Genomic DNA, 20877 nt, shown 5'->3' with positions numbered 1-20877 from the left:
CAGACAGCGCAACCCAGTCCGGCCTGAGAGGGGAAGTTGGGGGGACTCCAGAGGTGTCTTCTGCCCCTCAAAGATTTGGGCTGGGGGGGGCAGGAATGGGGTATGCTAACAGCATGTAAAAGAGCTGGCTAATTTATATATTTAGGGGCTAGAACTGGGGCGCCTGCCCTGTGTGAGGGATTCAGGAGCCGAGGCAATAGGCCAAGAGCCCTTGCCGGTGGCTCTGGTGACAGCAACCCCGGAAGCCCTCCCGGAGGCAGGGGCATCTTCGGCCTGGAAACCCAGCGGCCAGGATGGAAGGGGGCCTGGCCCCGGGGCGTGGGAGGACCCGCAGGGCCGGGCTCCGCTGCGGGGGGGTGAGAGCTCCCCTCGGTCCCGTGGCCTGTCCTCCCACCTTCCCAGCTCCGGCAAGCTGCAGTCGAGCCCGGGCCCTTGTGGCGGGCCCGACACCCCTCCCGGGCGGGCAGCCACGCCCCCGCACCTCGACCGCGCGGGTCCCCAGACGGGCCGTCACCGGGTCAGAGCGCGGGGTCCCCGCCTCCCTGCCTCCCTCCCCTACCGAGCCCCGGGCCCTCGAGCTCCCCCCCCGAGGGGCGCGCGGCCGCGCCCCGCCCGCACCTGCCGAGGGGGCCACCGAGCCGCGGGCAGGCTGGTCTCCGGGCGGCGCCTCTTTTGTCCTCCCGGCGCGGCGGCCCCGGCCCTGCCCGGCTGGGGGGGCCCGCGGGGGGCGGGGGCGGGCCCTGGGCTCACGTGCTCGCCGCTCGGCTCTTAACCCGGCCCGCCGCCCCGCCGGGATGGCCGCGGCCGGAGCGCGCTGAGCCGGGCGCCCGCCCCCCGCCCCCCGCCCCGCCCCGCCCCCCGCCCCGCCGCGCCCCCCGCCCGGCCCGCGCCCCGCCCCCGCCCGCGGCTCCCGCAGCCGCGCCTCCCGCCCGCGCCGCCTCCCGCCCGCGCCGCGCCGCTCGCAGCCGCAGCCCCCGAGCCGGAGGACTATGAGCGAGCCATGAGGCGGCTGCGGCGCTGGGCGTTCGCGGCGCTGCTGCTGCTGCTGCCGCTGCCCCCGCCCGGTGAGTGACCCCGCGCCCCCGCCCCCGGCCCCGGCCCCGGCCCCGGCCCCGGCCCGCCCGGCCCCGGCCCGCCGCCCTCCCTGCCCCGCCCGGGCTTTGCGGCGCTCTGCTGCGGCCACCTTCTCCTGCAGTGCTCGGGGTGACGGCCGGTCCGAGCGGGGGGGGCGGGGGACGGAGGGCGCGGGCACCCACCTGTCCCCAGCGCGCCCGCCCCACCGCGGCCAGCCCCCTGCCGCCGGCCCGCCGGCTCTGCAGGTCTCTGCGGGTGGGGGGGGCAGTCGTGACGGGCGGGCGGGACGGAAGCTGCTGGCCCCCTCCCCATCAGGCTCTTCCCTCTGCAGGGGAGCCGATGCTCCCACCCCAGGGCTGCAAGGGCCACGCCACAGCGGGGGATGAGGTGCGCTCACCCCTGTCCCAAGTCTCTTGCCCCTCGGCGGGCATCTGCCTGCAGCTCTGGCCTTGTCTCCCCAGGTCTTGGGACCCGCGGTCCCTTCGGGGCTCTGCGCTGGCGGGTCTCACCCCATTTGGGGCGTCCGGGAGCCCCTGAGGTCACAGAGCCCAGCCGTCTGGTGGGGGAGAGCACCGGGGGAGAGGTCCGAAAGCAGCAGTTGGACACCAGAGTCCGCCAGGAGCCACCAGGGGGCCCGGTGAGTGAGGCTGTGTGGGGAGGCCAGGGGGCTGGAGCAGGCCTGGAGCCCAAGGAAGGCCCCCCCAGGCAGCCAGGGTTTGTGTGCGCCCCCCAAGCTGGCGTCTGCAGCTTCTCCTTCTGTACAATGGGCTGCCTACCGGCCGGCCGGGTGCCGGAGCCCACTAGTGGGGAGCGCTTGCCTCACTCTAGGCACCCCTCCAATCATCATGGGGATCCCCTGCCCTCCGTGGACCCTGGAATGCCTAAGATTCAGTCCAGCCTTGGGTCAGCCTTCCACCAGCCCCCACTTCCCTCCTGCCAAAGCAAGTGGTTCTACTTCAGATGCGGCTTGGGGAGGGCAGTAGAGGGCAGAGAGAAGCAGCCAAGAGCCCAGGCAGCGGTTTCTCATCACAGCCCCCCTCAGCGAGCTTTCTTGGAACAGCTCAGCGCTTGCTTCTGCCTCAGTTTCCCTCTGTGCACTGATAGGCTTGTCATTCTTCCTGTCCTCACTAAGGGTGGAGCCTCAGAAGGAGGTTGGAGACCCCAAGCTCACCCACAAAGGCCAGCTTCACACCCCCGCCCTGTCCCTTTCAGCTACCAGGCTCCTTCTGCCTCCCAGAGGAAGGTTAGGAATGAAGGAGATTAATTGCAATTAATAATTAATTAATATCATGTGAATAATAATTACCCAGATGGAATATTCATTCAGCACGCCTCGGCTCTCCAGGAGCTGGAAGCTGAAAGTTAGCCAGGTCAACGGGGGCGGCGGAGGGCGGGATGGCGAGGGCCTGGCAGAAAGAAACGGGAGGTGTAGAGGAGAGACTCAGAGGAGGGGTACAGCCCAGGTCTGGGAAGTTCTGGCAGCTGGGGGTGGTGGGAGGTAAATTGGGCCGGGCAGAGGGAGGAAGGAGGGAAACGGAGGCTAGCATTACAGACATCTGTCAGACTGGCATCTGGCCCTGCCTAATGTACTTGGTTAAAAGCCCTTAGGGGGGGTGGAGGGGTTTGTGGGGGGGGTGCAGGGGGCGATAGATACTCGGGAAATGGAATGGAGCAGGAAGGCAGCATGCATAATAGATGGACCATCACTCCAGGCAGGGCGGGGGAAGGAGGGGGTGGTTAATGGTCCTGGGCAGGCAGGCTTGGGTGGGGGTGGGGGTGGAACAAGGGTAAGAGGGAAGGGGTCTGAGGCTGCCTTTGGTGTCTGTCCAGGTTCCTTGGGAGATGGTAGACGGGCCGTAAGGATGGTCCAAGGCCAGGGATGAGGTGTCCTGGCTGGGTTTGGTCCTTGGTCCACTTTCTTCCTTAGGGTCACCCCACCCCCGAGAACTGTGCACCCCAAGCCTGTGTTGGCTAGGAGTTAACCGCTCAGCTCAAATGCTGGGACCCCTGGCAGGTGCCTCAGAGGCAGTCCAGATGGAGGATTGGGTGATACCATGGTGGGGTCAGAGGGCGGGGAGGGACGAAGGCATGGGGACCGAGTAGAGATGAAGAATGGAGTACTCCTTCAGCCCAGTCCTTCCTGGAGGGAGAAAGCGGGGGGAGTCGTCTGGACTATGATGGTGCCTGGAACTGTGTGCGGGATGGGGGGTGGGCAGGTTCCCAGGATAGTGATGAGTTGGATATGCAGGCAATAGGGGCATCTCTTAGAGTGTCATTCTGTGGGGTGAGTGGGTGGCATGTGTGCATGTGTGATGTGTGTGTGAGTGACCAAGTCTGAATATGCCCAACGGGGTGTCTGAGGGGTAAGGGCAGGAGTGAAGGGTTCATGGATCCGAGGGGCAGTGGTCACCTTCAGTGGGGGTCTCTCTAGCATGGAGCCTTCCCAGGGACCTCCCTGCAGCCTCCCCAGGGGACATACTCATAGTCCTGCCTTACCTGTACCTCAGGCTCTCCTGAGACCGGTTTCTCACAACTCTATAAAGCAGGGAACTTTTGCCTGCCCATCTTACAGATGAGCAAGCTGAGGCTCAGAGAGGTTAAGTAACTTGCTCAAAATCCATCAGCAGTGGAATAATCCCCTCCAAGGCCAGGTGCTTCCCACTGCACCATTCTGCCTCCAGCGACTTTCAGTTTTGGCACCGGGGCACCCCCACCCCGCAAGGTGGAAGAAGGTCAAGGGAGTCAAAAAGACATGTCCAAGATACTCCCCCTGACTGGAAAGAGATATTGCAACCCCCTGCCTCCCACCTGGCCTTTCTCCCTGAAGCACTTCTGGTTTTGGACCATCCAGGGCTGATGACGGAGCCTGTGTCCCAATGGGAAGTGCCACACCCTGGTGCTGCTGGGCTCAGTCCAGAATTACTGCATTGGTTTGGGACCTCAGGCTGAGCCAGGTGTTGGGTCAGCAGCAAGATCTTTATTTGCTCTGGGTCATGTGGCGAGGCTGGGGGACACTGGCTGGCAGGACTGGGTGGTGGGACCTTGGCTGCTCGCCGGCTTTGGCCTGGGATTGGTCACATCACCTGTCTGAGGCCAAGCTTTCTGATCCCTAAAATCAGAATGATGCTAATATTAATTTTGGCCTCATCCACCTCCAGGAGGTGGTGATAAGAAAGGGTTTTGTGTGCTGAGGAATCCTGGCTTTTATGGGAGGGGCGGCGGGCGAGACAGAAGGTGGCCAGGAAGGAATTAGAAGCTAGAGAAATGAGTTTACTGGGCCCTTACTGGGGCAGTGTTATGCCTTTACACGTATTGGTTTATGTAATGCTCATCACAGCTCTAGAGATGGGGCTGTGGTTATTCCCATTTTACAGGTGGGGAGACAGGCACAGAGAGGTGAGATAACAAGCCCAGGTCACACAGCACTTACATAGCAGAGTCAAGACCGACACCCCAGATGGATACTCTGAACCTGCCTGCCTCTCACTCAGGCTTATAGTGAGTGAGGAGGGCCACAGGGGAACCCTCTGCCCTCTCTGCCACTGCTCTCAACTCCTCACCTCTGTCCAGTTTGGAAGTCCTGAGGCCCACAGAGGTGGGGGAGCTTCTGGAAGTGCAGAAGCCCATGGTCACAGGGAGCTTGAAGCGGAAGGTTGAGACAGAAGAACCAGCAGGGCCACCATGTACAGTTGGGCTGGTTTTTCTTCTTTCTTTTCTTCTTTCTTTCCTTCTTTCTTTTTTTCTTTAAGATTTTATTTATTTATTCATGAGAAACACAAAGAAAGAGAGAGAGAGGCAGAGACACAGGCAGAGGGAGAAGCAGGCTCCATGCAGGGAGCCCGACATGGGACTCGATCCCGGGTCTCCAGGACCACACCCCGGGCTGAAGGCGGCGCTAAACCGCTGGGCCACTGGGGCTGCCCCGGGACCCTCTCTCTAGTCCGCACAGAGCTGCTGTGTGGACATGCCTGCCCCCGGGGGGGACTCAGACTCCTTCAGAACCAAGAAAAGTGCAGGATGCGGGGAAGCAAACAATGGGAGTGGAGAGGTTCCAGGCTCCAGGCCTAGGAGACAGGTTTATCAGAGCCAGCTAGGGGCGGGGGGACCCCAGTCACGGGCTGAGCTCCTATGAAAGTTTTCCAGACCAGGATTTACTGGAAATGCTACTATCCCCGAAGCCCTCGCTGAGGGTGTGTGTTTCAGTGTTTGTGTTTTCTTGCTGTAGGCGGGGGCCGATCCGGCAAGGCTCAGTCCCCAGCCCTTACTGGAGGGCGGTCACCAGCAGGAAGCCACAGGGCCTTGTGCCTGGAGCCCTAATACTGCACTAGGGCCACGGCTGTGCTGGTCTGTGCAGCCAAGGTCGCAGCTCTGTCCTGGGATTGGAGGCAGGAAGTGGTTCCTGGGAGGGGACTGGTGGCTAGAGGCTGCCCCGGGACTCACACTGGGCCCCACTTGCTCTGGGAAGGCCAAGGCCACGAATTGAGCCCCGCAGTGAGGTTGGGCAGAGAGATGGTTCACACAGGAGGCTAGGCTTGGGTCTGAAAGGTTTTGGGATGGAGAGGGGGGCAGCCTTGGTGGCTCCTGGTTCTGCTGCCTTCTGAATCCCACCTTCCTCATCCATAAAATGGGGCTAGGAGTCGTCTCTCTTTTGCCAGTCTGCTTGGGGGACCAGAGGTGATGGTGTTGATCAGGTGTCCTCCCTGGGATCTGGCGAGAACAGATGTTCAACATCTGTGAGGCCTGCCCTCGCTCCTGAGTGTCGGGGCGGGGGTGGGGGGAATGCGGGCAGCTGGCACCAGCATGAGAGGGCTGGTGTCTGAGACAGAAGCCAGGGCATTTGGGGGTTACCTGTCAGGCTCCAGGTGGTGCAAGAGTCTTGAGTCCTCCCCAGCCAGACACTGGCCTGCGAGCTTGGCCTTGCCTGATTTCCCGCTCCTGGCTGCCTAGAGGGATCCAGTTGCCCAGAGTCTGTCCCCTGAGGGACTAATGACCCTCTAAGGAAATGATTCTGTCCTCAAAAATGTAGGTCAAATCCTATGATCAGAAATGTGTTCAACTGCTCCGTCTGGGATTCCCACTGTCCAGCCGATCGGTTGAGCCTCAGCACGTTGTGGGGGACAGCGGCGGTGGGGAGGGGATATCTCGAGGTGGGGCCCTGCGTCTCTGGCTCCCTGTTTTCTGCCATCACCCAGCCCATGTGGTTCATTGAGTTTCCTCAAAGCCCTGTTCAGCTGGAACATTTACACTTCATTCTTCAATTATTAGTAATGTGGTTACTTATCCTTGCGATAGTTACACGTTAAAAAGGGTTTCCATCTAATCTTCACGATACCCCATTTTACCGATGGGAAAACAGGCTCGGGCTTCTGCTGCCTTTCCATTCAACATGAGTGTTGAGCTCCTGGGCAGGGGAAAAGACAGGCGTGTCGTGTATTCAGGGGACTAGAGGTCACCATGTGAAAAGTTGAATCAGTGATCAGAGATGTCCAGAACTGTGTGCTCACAGACCCAAAAGTAGAGGGGGCTACAGCCCTCTGTGGGTTGAGGGGTGCAGGCTTTGCAGGCAAGGGTGAGGAGGAAAAAAGGCAGGGTGGAGATAGAGGTTCAGGAGCAGGGATTTGGGGTGACAGTTTGAGGGGCACTGCTTAAACACTCAAATTTTTTGGAGCATCTGAAAACCCTCAAGATCCTCAGACTCCCCCTTCCCAAGACTGGATTCTGTGGGTCTAGGGTAGAGACCTAGCGTCTGTCTGTATTTGCGATTCTGGAATGTCAATGGGATTTTTGCCTCCTTCCTGCACCCCAAATCTGGTTGAGCCTGACACAGGTCATCAGCCAATGCCTAGGGGGTGGCCGGGCTGGTGACGAGGGGCCTCGGGGAGGGCACAGCCACTGAAGCCAGGTGGCCACAGCCGCCACGGCAGACTTGAACTCCAGCCTCAGGGTGAGATCTGACCCTGCACCTCCCCAACATGGCCCTGGGCCAGCCACCTCCAAGTGTCTCTCCCTGAGCCTTGGCCTGCCATTTGTAAAATGAGCACCAGACGATCCGGGGGCTTTGAGATCAAATGAGCCAGGGCACGTGAGACCACGGAGCAGGAGGCAAGAGCAGGGCACGGGGTCGAGGCCTGGCCGGCCGGTCATCAGCAGCGCTGAGCTGGGCACAGAGGTGGGCAGGCGGATGGCAGGGGACAGGGGCTCCCAGGGGAGGAACTGAGGGATAATGGGGGAGGTTGAGGGCAGGTCAGGGGCAGAAGGCAGACGTAGCAAGGAGAGGTTTGGCTTTGACAGAACTGGTGCCTGAAGCTTGGCCCAGGGGGCTGTCTTAGGAAGGGGGTTTGCTTGGTCTTTCTCTTCCTGCAGACAGGGTTGTCCCAGGTAGCCCCTGCCCAGCTCTCCAATTTCCCTCCTCTTCCTCCAGCACCTTGCTGGCTTCCCCAGCACTCCCAGGACCTGCTTCCCGTTGGCCCCAGCACCCCCGCGCCCCCATCCCAGCAGCTCCCCTTGCCCTTATCTGGCCTGAGCCCTGTGTCCTGCTGGGGGAGGGGCAGCCCAGCCCAGGTGAGGCCCTACCAGGTGGGACAGAATGAGGCTGCAGGAGATGGGGGGCACGAAAAGAACCTAGCATCTGCTCTTCCAACAGTCTGGGCTTTCCGCAGAGTGGGGTCAGCTTGGTCTGCACAGAGATGGGGAGGTGAGCCTGCTGGCTTCCTGAGTGGTGGAGAGTCTGCTAGCACCAGGGCCCACGCTGCCAGAATTCTCCTGGCCTAGGACGAACCCCAGCCACACAAAGCCAGCTTCACAGCCTTGCATCTGGGCTCATCGTACCATTTTCAGTGGAAAATATCTGAGGCTCAGAGAGGCTGCTTCATCATCCCTGAAGCTACACAGGGCAAGGGGTCTGGACAGGCTGCCCCTCTGGGGGGCCGGTCAGGGCAGAGATAGGGGCTTATCAGTGGGGGTGCAGAAAGAACAAGCACATACAGACTCGAGGGCAGGGGAAGGCAGAGGTAGTCCAGGCAGGGGTGGGTAGGGAAGGCGGAGAGATTGAGCCTAGGAGAGGAGCAGGAGGGTGGGCATAGTCCAAGCCAGGGCGTGGGGTGGGAAGGGTACAGGTGGTCCAGGCCCGGGGCAGGGAAGCAAGCAGAGAGGGTCCGGGGCAGGAAGAGGAAAGCAGAGACTCCTCAGCCTTGACTTTCTATTTCAAGTCTCATCGACACTCTAGGGGCTTAGGGTGGAGCTTGGAGCTCAGTGAGCCTGGGACTGGCGAGTCAGTGTCCTTGGGGCTCAGCAGCTGCCTTCCCGGGTGCTGGCCCTTCACCCCACCTCACCCCCTCTCCTAGGGCCTCTTGAAGACACTGGGCCTTTTCTATCTTACTTCACCTTCCAGGTGAGGAAGCCTTGGAAGCTGATTCTGTGGACTTGAATCCCAGCCCCACCACTTAGCTGTGTGACTTTGGGCTAGTGTGTCAGCCTCTCTGGCCTTGGGTCTCCTCATCCGTCAGATGAGGAAAGCAGTGGCATCTATCCCACTGGCTAGTTGTGAAGAGTAAAGATGATAATACTTGTATTTAGAACAGTGCCCGGCACATAATAAGCACTCAGTAAAAATGAGAAATCTAGGTGGTTGGTAAGGAAGCCAGCTAGCACCAGGCTATGAGATTTTGTGACCTTGGGGTTCCCTTCCATCCTGCAGCCCGGAAGAAAGGTGGCAAACAAAAGCCCCACACCTGCATGGCCGAGTGGTGGGCCCCTCGCTGGGGGTGGGGGTGGTGTCTGGGTTTCAGTCTTCTTAAACGGATAGGGATGTGAGGAAGGCTCTAGTCCCTCTCAGGCCCTCGCCGCGCTGCTGGTGTTCGGTGAGGCCTGAGCTTGGAGTGGGCTCGGGAGAGCCCCGAAGGCCCGCTCATCCCCTTAGCGCAGACCCTCCAGCCCTTTGTTCTGTCCAGGTCCCTGTTCCTCCAGGCACCGCAGCTCCAGGCCTGGAGTCCCCGCTCCCCACAGACGCTGGGTAGGGCAGCCATCTTGCTCAGGCCGGGTACGTTGCCATGACAACCTGGAGCCTCCCAGCCCCACTGCGAAGGCCCCTCTGAAAAATTTATCAGGAAAACTTCCGTGTTTAAAAATTAACCACGGGATTGAAATATTAAAGATGAGCTGCTTTGGGCAAGGCGGAGGGCAATGGACTTGGGGGTAGAGGAGCCAAGTTCTTTCCTCCCGACAGGATGGCCTCTGCCCATCACCCCGGCTTCCCATTCTAACCCCTGCTACCCTGCCTGCGGAGCGCGAGGCCTCCTCCATAAATCCAGACCGGACCCAGATGCAGGAAGGAAGGGGCCTGCTTTACCAGGCCCCGGGGGTCACACTGCACCCCATCTCCCGTTTGCCCCCTTCCCATGGTACTTCCTGGGGGGGCTCGCTTTACACCCCCTGAGGCCAGGAGTGGTCCTGCCAACAGCAGGGAGGGCCTGGCATGAAGCAGCGGGTAGGCTGAGATGCCTTCCGTCCCTGCGGCTCAGGGAGACCAGCCCCAGGAGGTGCCTACACCAGAGAGGGTGGGCTGTGCCCAGGGCTGTGTATTCCTGCCTGCCCCCAGGGAAGGAACAGGGTCCCAGAGAAAGATGAACTCTTGCCCCCAAATCAGTGGTACCCCCCAGCTCCCGGGCCAGGCCATCCTTTCCCCAGCACTACTCCTTGTTCCGGGGTCCCCACGTTGACTCACTTCTGTCCTCCCCCCACCGCCAGCCTGTCCACCTGGCCCAAGTGAGTTTCGTCATCCCAGCCTTCAACTCAAACTTTACTCTGGATCTGGAGCTGAACCAGTGAGTACGGCCTTGGGCCTGGAAGGAAGGGCAGCAGGCAGGTGGGCGAGGTGGGGGCGGGCGGGGGGAGATGGGGGCAGGCCCGGCTCATGGGACCTGGATGTGAATTGGGGTGGGACCCAAGTGGGACCCACAGCCCCAGCAGTGACCCCGTCCTTCCTCCTGCCCCCTCTGTCTGTCTCAGTCACCTCCTCTCCTCGCAATATGTGGAGCGCCATTTTAGCCGGGAGGGGACAACCCAGCACAGCAGCGTGAGTGCCTTTGAAAGGGGACAGGGAAGTGGAATGAAGGGACAGTGGGTCAGTGGAGATGGGGTCCAAGGTGTTCTCTATATTTGGCTGGGCCCTGCCCCTTGGGATCTCTGCCCACCATGGAGGCTCTAAGGGTCAGAGTCAGAATTGGAGCGACGTATTGAACAACATGGAGCCTGGGCTCCCTTCACCCAGTGCCCAAGGTCTGACTCTGCTGGTCTCTCTGCCTGACACGGAGGCTTTCAAGGACCCTCCCTGCTCCATGCCCAGACTTTTCTAGGAGGCAGCACTTGGGGAAATGTTCTTACTCAGCACCAAGGGCCTGGGAATTCCTGGCTGCCTGGGACACGAGGGTCCCAGCCCCAGAGGCCCAGGGGCCTAAGCAAAGATGAATGAATGTCTATAAATTGCCTCCCCCCCCCCCCAACAACCAGCCAGTTCAGTAACTGGAGCACAAGTAATTCTGCAGGAACAGGGAGGGGGGTGCTTGTCCCCTCTGACCCGAGAGCCCCGGCCAAGAGGACACGTGCTGCTCATACTTCCTCAGCCACAGACCATGTCCAGAGGTGGTCCATGGAGGCAGTGGTGTCTGTGAACACACTGTGTGTGCAGGTGTGTGTGTGCTGGGGGTGAGTCCACAGCTTTCATCTGATTAAGTAAGCTCATCTATGGTAAGTTCTTAGAACAGTGCCTGGCACACGAGTGCCAGTCCTTCTCCAAGGAACCTGTGAACCATGTACCAGCCCCACCAAATGGTCAAGAACCACTGGTGTAGCCCAACTTCCTCATCTTACAGATGAGGTGAAGGAGGCCTGGAGAGGACCAGGCACTTGCCCAGAGTAGAACCAGGCTCCAGATCCCCAGATGTAGCCAGGGACCAGGGCCACCTGTGCCCTGAGCAGCTGCAGTGGCCCTCACCCCTCCTGGTGCCTTCAGGCCAGGGCAGGGGGTATGTTCGCTGATGTTCTGCTCCTCCAGGGGGCCGGGGACCACTGCTACTACCAGGGGAAGCTCCGGGGGAACCCCCACTCCTTTGCTGCCCTCTCTACCTGCCAGGGGCTGCAGTGAGTAGGGGGGAGAGGTTGGGGGGAGAGCCTTTGGCCCTGGCCGCGTGGGGGAATACATGGTGGAGAGCTGTGCCTCTCTTTCTGCAGTGGGGTTTTCTCCGATGGCAACTTCACCTACATCGTGGAGCCCCGTGAGATGGCCAGGCCGCAGGAGCCTCCCCAGGTGAGCCCCCCACAGGCTCCTCTGACAGCCCTGCTACGCTGCCCATCCTCGTGGCTTGTGGCTGCCTCCTCCCTTCGTAACCTCAGCCTTCCTGCCCTCCTCAATCACCCGAGCTCTAGTTCCCTCCCCGTGTGCCCTCAGCTCCAATGTCCCCTCTAGCCCCCAAGTAACCTCCCATTGGGCTCCAGTGTCCTTTGCCCCTGTCTCTCAGGGCACCCCCAGGTCTTGACCCCGGAATCTGAGCATCTGGGAGATCAGATCCGACATGGGAGCTCTGGCCAGTTCTGGGTCACCGTGGGGTGGGGTGGGGAGGAGGGCTGGAGCTGTCCCTCATCTGGGCTCCAAGCAGACCTGGTCAGCCCCCCAAGAACTGATTCCCCCTCATTTCAGGGACCCCTCCCCCACCTCATTTACCGGACCCCTCTCCTCCCAGCCCCCCTCGGATGCAGGGAACCAGGTAAGGGAGGGAAAGTGGGGCTGGGGAGGGGGCCGGCTGTGCCCCCCTCACCTGCCCCCTCCCCCCAGGCTGCCTATTTGCTGCCCCTGCTCATACTGCTCCCGTGAACCGGCCGAGGCTGAGAAGGAAAAGGCAGGTACGGGGGCCCGCACAGACCTCGGGCTGCAGAGACCTCAGGCTGTGGTCCAGAGCAGAAGGACACCCCATCCACGATGGGGGCAAAGGAGGGCTCAGACTGGTGTGGCTGGGGGCCAGGGTACCGTGCCTGAGAGGAAGCCCCCACCTCATTTCCTATTGCCTGTATCAACACCCGCCCGAATTATGGACAAACTGAGGCTGCCTGCCCTCGTACCAAGGCTGGGGAGGGAGGGGACCCCCACCAGTGGGGGATCAGCCTCATCCCCGACTGGAGCTCAGCACCCCCGAGTCTGCCCATGGCTTGGCCCCAATGCCAGACATGGAGGGGACCGATTCCAAGTGCCCACCCACCGCCCAGGTCCGCCGGGGCCACCCTACCGTGCACAGTGAGACCAAGTATGTGGAGCTGATCGTGGTCAACGACCACCAGCTGGTAAGTTCCCAGCCTGGGGGCAACGCCAGGAGGGGGCCCCTTGCCAAAGCAGACCTGGAGGCTGGCCCTCCGCCCACTCTCTTTCCTCCCAGTTTGAGCAGATGCGCCAGTCGGTGGTCCTCACCAGCAACTTTGCCAAGTCGGTTGTGAACCTGGCAGATGTGGTGAGCCATCTCCCTTCCCTTCCCTCTCCTCCTCCGCCCCTACTCCGTTGCACACATGCTTGGGGTGAGCTCTGGAGGGCCCCCTCAGCCTCTGATTCCCACTTTCTGGAGAGACAGGCTGAGGCCCTCCTCCAGCCAGCCCTGTGCCCCCGCCCTCTCCTGCCCTCCAGCCCCACCCTCATGTTCTTCCCTCTGGGCTCAGATGTACAAGGAGCAGCTCAATACCCGCATCGTGTTGGTTGCCATGGAAACATGGGCAGATGGGGACAAGATCCAGGTGCAGGATGACCTCCTGGAGACCCTAGCCCGGCTCATGGTCTATCGGCGGGAGGGCCTGCCTGAGCCCAGTGATGCCACCCATCTCTTCTCGTGAGTCCGCCACCCCACACATCCTGCCAGCCTCTGCTGGTTGCTGCGATGCACAGGGTTGCTGAACACCTGCTCTGTGCCAGGTGCTCTTGTAGAGTCTGGGGACTGGGCTCTTCTTGCCCTACCACCCAGACACTCGCAGCAGGCTGGGCATCTTTCCCTGTATCTTAGGCTGACGCCCCTTTTTCTGGTCCCTAGTGATCTTCTACTGCCTATCATCTCCCTTCTTGTCCCCTCTTCTCCTTTCAAACTATCCCAGCATCCCTTCCTCAGGGACTCAGAGCTCTGATAGAAGGGAAAAATCTGGCTCCCCTCCCCAAGGAAGGGCTATAGTGTGGGAGGCTCCCCAGTCTCCCCCTCACAGCCTCCGGAAGCCACCACAGGCAAGGCAGTTGGGATCTCCTGACACCCCCCTCCCTTCCAGGGGCAGGACCTTCCAGAGCAGCAGTAGTGGGGCTGCCTATGTGGGGGGCATCTGCTCCCTGTCCAGAGGGTGGTGGCGTAAATGAGGTGAGCGGTGTGGGGCATGGCTGTGGTGGGGGTTAAAGGAAGAGGGGGTGCTTGCTGTGAAGGGCATGAGCCCTGTGCCTTTGGAAGGATGTAGACATCTTTGTCCCCCATCTTCCTCACCCCCAGTATGATAACATGGGCGCCATGGCAGTGACCCTGGCCCAGACGCTGGGGCAAAACCTGGGCATGATGTGGAATAAACACCGGAGCTCAGCAGGTATCAAAGAAAACCCCCCACGTGGCCCCACAACCAGCCCAGATCCACTCCCAGCAGCCCTAGAAATGGAAAGGGTGTCCATGGGAGGGGGTCAGACCTCCACCCTCCCTTATATCCACCTGGCTCACCTCTCAGGGGACTGCAAATGTCCGGACAACTGGCTGGGCTGCATCATGGAAGACACCGGGTGAGTTCTTGGGGACCAACTGGGGGAGGGTCTTGGGCGAGGGAGAACTACAGGGAGTGCTGGGTGGAGTCTGGATCCAGTGGCCTCAAGAGGCCCGGCTATTGGACCCACTTAGGATTTCAAAAAGCCCAGTGTTCCACGGACACTGCCCAGGGAGACCCACGTTCTCTAGCCCGACGCAAAAACTGCCAGACTGTAGTGTGCGCTGTCGCCACTAGGAGCCGCCAAAGCCTCATTTGGAGGCACCCTCCCTCCTCGGCCACAAGCCACGCTCGGAGTCCTGAGGTTTGGGGAAGGGGACGCGAGCCACGCCCCCTGCCCGTCCCCGCTTGATGGGCAGGCAGGAGGAGGATCGTGCCGTCTCCCAGCACCTAAGTCCTCAGCCTCCTCGAGATGTGACCGCGTCTCCCTGTGCACCCCATCCCCAATCTTGAGAAGGAGCGAGAGTGGGCTGGGGGGGGCGCGGGGGGACTCAGCGGCTTCGTGCCCTTACCCTCCCCAGGTTCTACCTGCCCCGCAAGTTCTCGCGCTGCAGCATCGACGAGTACAACCAGTTTCTGCAGGAGGGCGGCGGGAGCTGCCTCTTCAACAAGCCCCTCAAGGTACCAGCCCCAGGCGGGGACGTGTGGGAGCGAGGCTTGGGCAGGGCCCCGGCCAGACTCTCGACGCCCCTTCCCCGTGCAGCTCCTGGACCCGCCAGAGTGCGGGAACGGCTTCGTGGAGGCGGGGGAAGAGTGCGACTGTGGGTCGGTGCAGGTGAGAGGCTGGTGCGCGCGCCAGGTGCGGGGCGGGGGCGCGCGCCCGGGAAGGTCTGGGTGGGGCAGGTCAGGGCTCGCCCACCCGGCCCGCCGTGTCCCCGCGTCCCTCAGGAGTGCAGCCGTGCGGGTGGGAACTGCTGCAAGAAGTGCACCCTGACTCACGACGCCATGTGCAGCGACGGGCTCTGCTGTCGCCGCTGCAAGGTGAGGGGCACCTACCGCCGGGGCGGGAGGGAGGAGGCGGGAGGAGGCCCGGGGCTGGGGACCTCGGGGTAAAGGGCGGGACTTGGGGAGGAGGAGCCTCTGGAGGCGGGGCAAGTGCAGGGGCGGGACTTGACGCGAAGAAAGCGCCAATGGGGATGGGGAAGGGCGGGGCGTGCGCGTCCGTGGGCCCGTTGAAGAGCGGGGCGGGGTACCTGCCCAGGGGCGGCGGGGGGCGGAACCGTGAGCCGGCCCGGGGGCGGGGTGACCGGGCTGGGAGGGGCCGGGGGGGCGGGGCGGGGCCTCGGGGAAGGCGGGCGCGGAGCCGCCGCTGTGGCCTCCGCCGAAAAATGCATCCCTTTCCCAGTACGAGCCGCGGGGCGTGTCCTGTCGAGAGGCCGTGAACGAGTGTGACATCGCGGAGACCTGCACGGGGGACTCGAGCCAGGTCGGTCCAGCCCAGCCGCCTTGAGGGTCCCCGGGCGAGGCAACCCCTATGCTTCTGGGTTGGGCCCCGCCGGAGCCTCGGTTCTCTGCACCCCTCCGCTCCCCTGCTGGCGTGGCCCCGGCCGGACAGCCTACTTCCCTCGCCTGAGAAACGGGTTCTTCATGCGTCCTGGTTTTGCTCCTTCCGTCATTAAGTCAGTATAGGGTGGCTGGGGTTCCGAGGGCCTGGCACGGTATTGGTGTGTGCTCGGGATCAGAGTGTATAATAGTATAGTTAACATCTCTTAAGTCCTTACTACATGCCAGGTATGTAGTTCCTGTAAGTTCTCCTAGCCCTGTGATGTAGTTACAGGAAACAGGGAGACAGGAGAGCCTATGGGACTTGCCAATCTGCGTGGTCTGAATTCGTAGCCAGGTCTCTTGTCCTTGCCTTGGAAGAGCCCTGTACTGAGCCCCAGGAGGGGGGCGTTTGGCACCCCTTCATTCGTCAACTCCCAGTCTTGGGGGCTCCTGTGCTCAGTCCAGCCCCTCTGTCCACAGTGCCCCCCTAACCTGCACAAGCTGGATGGTTACTACTGTGATCACGAACAGGTATGATGGGTGGGGGCCCCTCTCCCTTGGGCCCTCTGGCTCAATACAGTCTTTTGTCTTCTATCCATTCAGACTACTTAGGTCTCAGTCCCTTGTCTCCTGTTTGTTCCTTAGGGCCGCTGCTACGGAGGTCGCTGCAAAACCCGGGACCGGCAGTGCCAAGCCCTTTGGGGCCATGGTGAGTCTTTGGCTTGGAATGGGAGAGGAGACTCTGGAGGACCCAGAGTCAAGAGGCTGGGGAGGGGGATGTTCTGGCTAAATATACCTTCTACCAAGTGTGTGGGTCTCCAGGATCTCAGAGACCCAGTTGGACTGGCGGTCAGGCCAGAGTGTTGGAGGCAGAGGGCTGAGGTCCTAGGGCGTTCCGGGGTGGGTGGGTGACGCCTGGCATCATCTCTTTACAGCCGCTGCTGATCGCTTCTGCTATGAGAAGCTGAACGTGGAGGGGACGGAGCGTGGGAACTGTGGGCGCAAGGGGTCAGGCTGGGTCCAGTGCAATAAACAGTGAGTTACCAAGGTTCCTGATTGGCCTCCCTGGCTTGCGGGGCCGGGGGGAGGGGAGGCGGTTCAGAGTTGGGACAGCAGGTCCTAGGATGAGCCTATGAGTCCCAGTGGAGAATATGTGAAAAATCAAGTGGTGGGGAAGAGGGCAGATTTGAGTTCAGTAGTAGTAACAGCAGTTGAGTTGGAGGTCAGACTTGGAGCTCACTGTCTCCACCCTGCCCCAACAGGGATGTGCTCTGTGGCTTCCTCCTCTGCGTCAACATCTCCGGAGCTCCTCGGCTGGGGGACCTAGGGGGAGACATCAGCAGTGTTACCTTCTACCACCAGGGCAAGGAGCTGGACTGCAGGTCTGGGGTGGGACCGTGTCTGGGGAAGGGCAGGTCGCAGCCGTGATGGGGGTGGGAGGGCAAGGGTCGAGGCTGGCTCTGCCTGTTCCCCAGGGGTGGCCATGTACAGCTGGCCGATGGCTCCGACCTGAGTTACGTGGAGGATGGCACTGCCTGCGGGCCCAACATGTTGTGCCTGGACCATCGGTGCCTGCCAGCCTCTGCCTTCAACTTCAGCACCTGCCCAGGCAGCGGGGAGCGCCGGATCTGCTCCCACCACGGGGTGGGTGCCGGGAGGCCAGGGATGGTGGAAGGGGCTCCTGAGAGGGGCAGGACCCCCACTCACCTTTCCTGGCTGCCCCCTCACCTCTCTAGGTCTGCAGCAATGAAGGGAAGTGCATCTGTCAGCCAGACTGGACGGGCAAAGACTGCAGCATTCACAACCCCCTGCCCACGTCTCCACCCACGGGGGAGACAGAGAGATATAAGGGTGAGGCTGGAGCTGGCCAGAGTCGGGGTCTGTCTCTCCCCTTCTGCATACCTGTCCTTGCCAACTGAGCCCCGTCCTTCTCCCCAGGTCCCAGCGGCACCAACATCATCATCGGCTCCATCGCGGGGGCTGTCCTGGTCGCAGCCATCGTCCTGGGCGGCACAGGCTGGGGATTTAAGTAAGAGACATACATACACGTGACCCCCCACCATTCCCCAGCGTTCTGGGGGCGCATCAGAACCCCATACTTCCCTGAGAAGTTAGCTAAGCCAGAGCTTACACGTCACAGTGTGGGCCAGCCGCAGGGTCTCGTTTTGCTCACATTTCCAAGAGATTAAAAAACAAAAACAAACCAAAAAAACCCAAAAGATAACCAGTTAACAGTCCTGGTTCCCAGCTTTTCTTGCAAAAGGAGAGTGGGCCTCTGTGCATCCTGGCACTGCGGTGGGGCGGAGCCAAGCAGGAACAGGAGCTGCCTGAAACTGGCTGTGTCCTCTGTCCCTAGGCCCCAGGTGTTCTGTGGGCACCCCTAGACCCCCCCATCCCTCGGTGTTCTGTGGGCACCTGGGGCTGGGGCCCTTGAGCTGGTCTAATTCCTCCATGGTGCAGAGGAGGGACCTGAGTCCCAGGGTCACTTGGGGAGTTAGTTGCAGAGTCAGGACTCAAACCCAGGTAGGGCCTAGGTCCTCCCTAGGCCGCTCATTAGTGACCAGGTCCTGGGGACGCTGGCCCATCTCTTGGGGAAGGGGTCTCATGGGAGCCAGGAAGGCCCTCCCTGAGAGAAGGGCAAGGTCACAAATGGCTCCTTTTCCTTTCTCTCCTTGCTCCTGAAGAAACATCCGCCGCGGAAGGTACGACCCGACCCAGCAGGGGGCAGTGTGACGCCGGCCACGTCATCCCTCCCGCTGTCCCTGTCTCCTCCATCTCATTCGTCACCTCACATTCTGTTGATGGGGAGCTGGGGGCTGATTCCTCCACCCCTGCTGTCACTGCTGTCACTACAGGGGTGGGAGAGCCCCACTCCGGGAAGAAAGTCCTCAGCCCTCGCCCCTTCCTCCTGCCCACCCGCCGTCCCAGGCCTTGGTCCCTGTACTCCCACCCTTCCTGCGGCCAGACCATCCTGGCCAGGTGGGGCCTTGGAACTGTGTCCCCGCAGCCCCCTGCTCCCGGGAGGGGAGCCTACCTCTGCGTCCCATCTGTTTTGTCTTCCATGTCACCGCTGTCTGAACTTCCCACCAGATCCCCTCCCTGGCCAGCCTATGACTTGCCGCCTCTAGGGCCCAGCACTGACCTCCCAGGGCCCGGCTCAGGGGCTCTCCCTCTGGGCCCTGCCTCACGTCCTCCCCTGACGCCCCCTCTCCGTTCCAGGTCCGGAGGGGCCTAAGTGCCACCCCCTCCCTCCGAGCCTGGCGCCCACCGTCTCTCCGCCCTGCACCACGAGGCTGCCCCCGCCCAGCCACGGAGGGAGGCACCGTGCAAATGTCTTCCGGGCCCAAGCCTTTCAGCTCCTGGCCCCACGGGAGGGGGGTGGGGGTGGGGGTGGGGCTGTGGCCCTGGCCTTCCCACCGCCAGGGTGGACCAGGCCTGGGGCATTTCCCTCATGGTCCCCCACCCCACCTCATGCGGCTTTGGCCTCTCACACCAACTCTCCCTGTGTGAATGTAGCTTCCATCATCACAGACTGCCACAGCTCGGGGCGGGGGGGGAAGGCGCTTGGGGGACCCCCCCCCCCCAGTGGCCATGGCCTGGGACGGCCCCTCCTCAAAACCAGGCAGCTGGGACCAGGGTTTTAGCTCTCTGGGACTTAGGGGGAGGGGACTGACATCTACCTTTTTTTTTACTGAATCTTAACTGATGAATGTAACTTTGGGGGTGCTGGGGCGAGGGAATTTGTGGGGATATTTTGACATTTGTGGGAGGGATCAGAGGAACCGAGGCATGGCCCTCCCCCCGGGGCCCTCCCCTGGGAAGATACACCTGGAATCCTCTCATTGGACGGAGCCCTCCCCAAGCCAGGCAGGGGCAGGGCACACTTGTGTGCCCCTCGGCCAGCCCTGCTGAGCTTGGAGGGAAGAATGAGTGCTGATTCAAACCAAAGCTGCCTGTTCTGTGCCCAAGGCCGAGGTTATGGGTACGACGACCACATGTCCCAGATTGTCTTCAATTTCAAAATGACCATCCTGCTGTCCCTGCCAGGATGTATGTATTTGGGAGAAAATCCAGTCCCTGAAATAAAATGACAGCTCCCCCCTTTCAAGAAGGGTGATTCTGGGGCTGACTCAGGGTTTAGCTGCCCCCCTAGCATGGCCTAGAGGTCCCAGGCTGGGCCATCTTCCCAGGGAGGACTCTCCCAAGCAGGAAAGGCCAGGGAGGGCCCAGTGACTGGAGGGTTAGGGGTTTTGCCTGTGATGTACAAGAGGAGGTAAAAAAAAAAAAAAAAAAAAAAAGGCAGGTCTCATATGATCCTCAGCTTCTAGGAAAGTCCTCAAGGCCCTGTCAAACCAATTCGACTCCTTACCCTCATTCCAGGGCTGAGTAGTAAGTTTACAGTTGTTCTCCCCATTACGTCCTCTGATCCCCACTGCAGCTGAGCCTGACGGACAGGCTGAGGCGGGCGGGATTCCTCATTCCTGCCTGTGGCCTTCCCTCGTGACCCATGGGACCCATGGGACGGCGGAACCTTGGTTCAACTACTACAAACCAGCCAGCAAGGGCAAGATGGGGGTTAAGCTACCTTATGGATGAAAGCCACAAATGAGCAGAGCCCCTCACCCCAGAAATACCCCACCCAGACTCAGCAGGGATTTCTGGACACCCCAGGGCCTTTGAGCTGCCTGTTCAGTCCCTCTGTTTCTGGGGCATCTTTGAGGAGGAAATGGCTCCCTGTTTATCTGCACCACCCCTCAGGGCAAACTGGGGACTGAGACCCTTTGACACCCCTTTGGGAAGCCGGATGCGGCTACAGTGGGATCCTCAATACTGAGCTCCAGCTGGCACTGCCCAAGAGAAGGGGGTGAGTGGGACACCCCCTGGCCAGTCCTGCTCCGCCAGCCCCACGAACTGGAGCAGGGGCAGGAGGGAAAGGGCTGGGTTTGGCACTGCTGCCGAGGTACCGTAAGGCATTCTCTGGTGGCACACGCGTACACACAGCTGGTAATGCATCTGGCACAAGCATTTGGATCCACATCTCTGCACAAGTGTGAATACCTCTGCACATGCAGACAGGCCTGTGTGTGCGCACACGTGGGGTTGGGCGTGGGGTGTGGAGGACTCAAGACTTCCTGTGACCAGTCCACCTGGCTCCCAGCTGTCTGCATCCTCCCGGCCCACCCTGGCAACACCCAGGGAGGAGTGGAGGCTGCATTGGCCCCGGCCTGGAAATGGCTCCATACAGCATCTTGTAAATACGTCATCTGGGGCTCGGGGTGGGGAGGCAGGGACAGGAGCATCAATTAAAGATCATGTCCTGGGGCTTCCGTGGAGCTCACACCAACCTGTGTCTCTCCTTTCTATAAATGACCGCACTGTGACTTGGGCCCTTCCTTGTCCTCCTTGGCCCTGGAGGGAGCATGATGACTGGGGCACTGGAGGTGGGAAGTGAGCACCCAGGACTGGGCGCTGAGAGACTGGGACGAAGGAGTGTAGCTTTCCATTCCCGGCCAGGAAATAGGCGCTGATGGGTGGAGGGCCAGCCTTTCCGCTTCCTCG

The 20877-nt window shown here is 61.3% G+C and overlaps 1 protein-coding gene across 1 annotated transcript; it reads left to right on the top strand.

Moving 5' to 3' along the window:
• The first annotated feature begins 1000 nt into the window (after positions 1-1000).
• ADAM11 (ADAM metallopeptidase domain 11) lies at positions 1001-18199 on the top strand. Its single transcript, XM_038547088.1, is given in 27 exon segments — positions 1001-1064; positions 1536-1711; positions 9820-9896; positions 10081-10147; positions 11126-11211; positions 11302-11377; positions 11768-11834; positions 11903-11970; positions 12331-12405; positions 12498-12569; positions 12772-12938; positions 13363-13426; positions 13428-13448; positions 13575-13665; positions 13801-13852; positions 14355-14454; positions 14537-14608; positions 14722-14814; positions 15179-15259; positions 15799-15849; positions 15964-16027; positions 16254-16353; positions 16581-16700; positions 16794-16962; positions 17055-17169; positions 17257-17347; positions 18003-18199. Coding segments are annotated over 27 exon segments (2328 nt in total). The 3' UTR covers positions 18052-18199.
• The last annotated feature ends 2678 nt before the right edge of the window (positions 18200-20877 follow it).

Source organism: Canis lupus, chromosome 9, assembly GCF_011100685.1.
Source record: "Canis lupus familiaris isolate Mischka breed German Shepherd chromosome 9, alternate assembly UU_Cfam_GSD_1.0, whole genome shotgun sequence".
Classification (NCBI taxonomy): domain Eukaryota; kingdom Metazoa; phylum Chordata; class Mammalia; order Carnivora; family Canidae; genus Canis; species Canis lupus.
The sequence above is the reverse complement of the archived record's forward strand: the minus strand, read 5'-3'. Positions and strand labels throughout refer to the sequence as shown.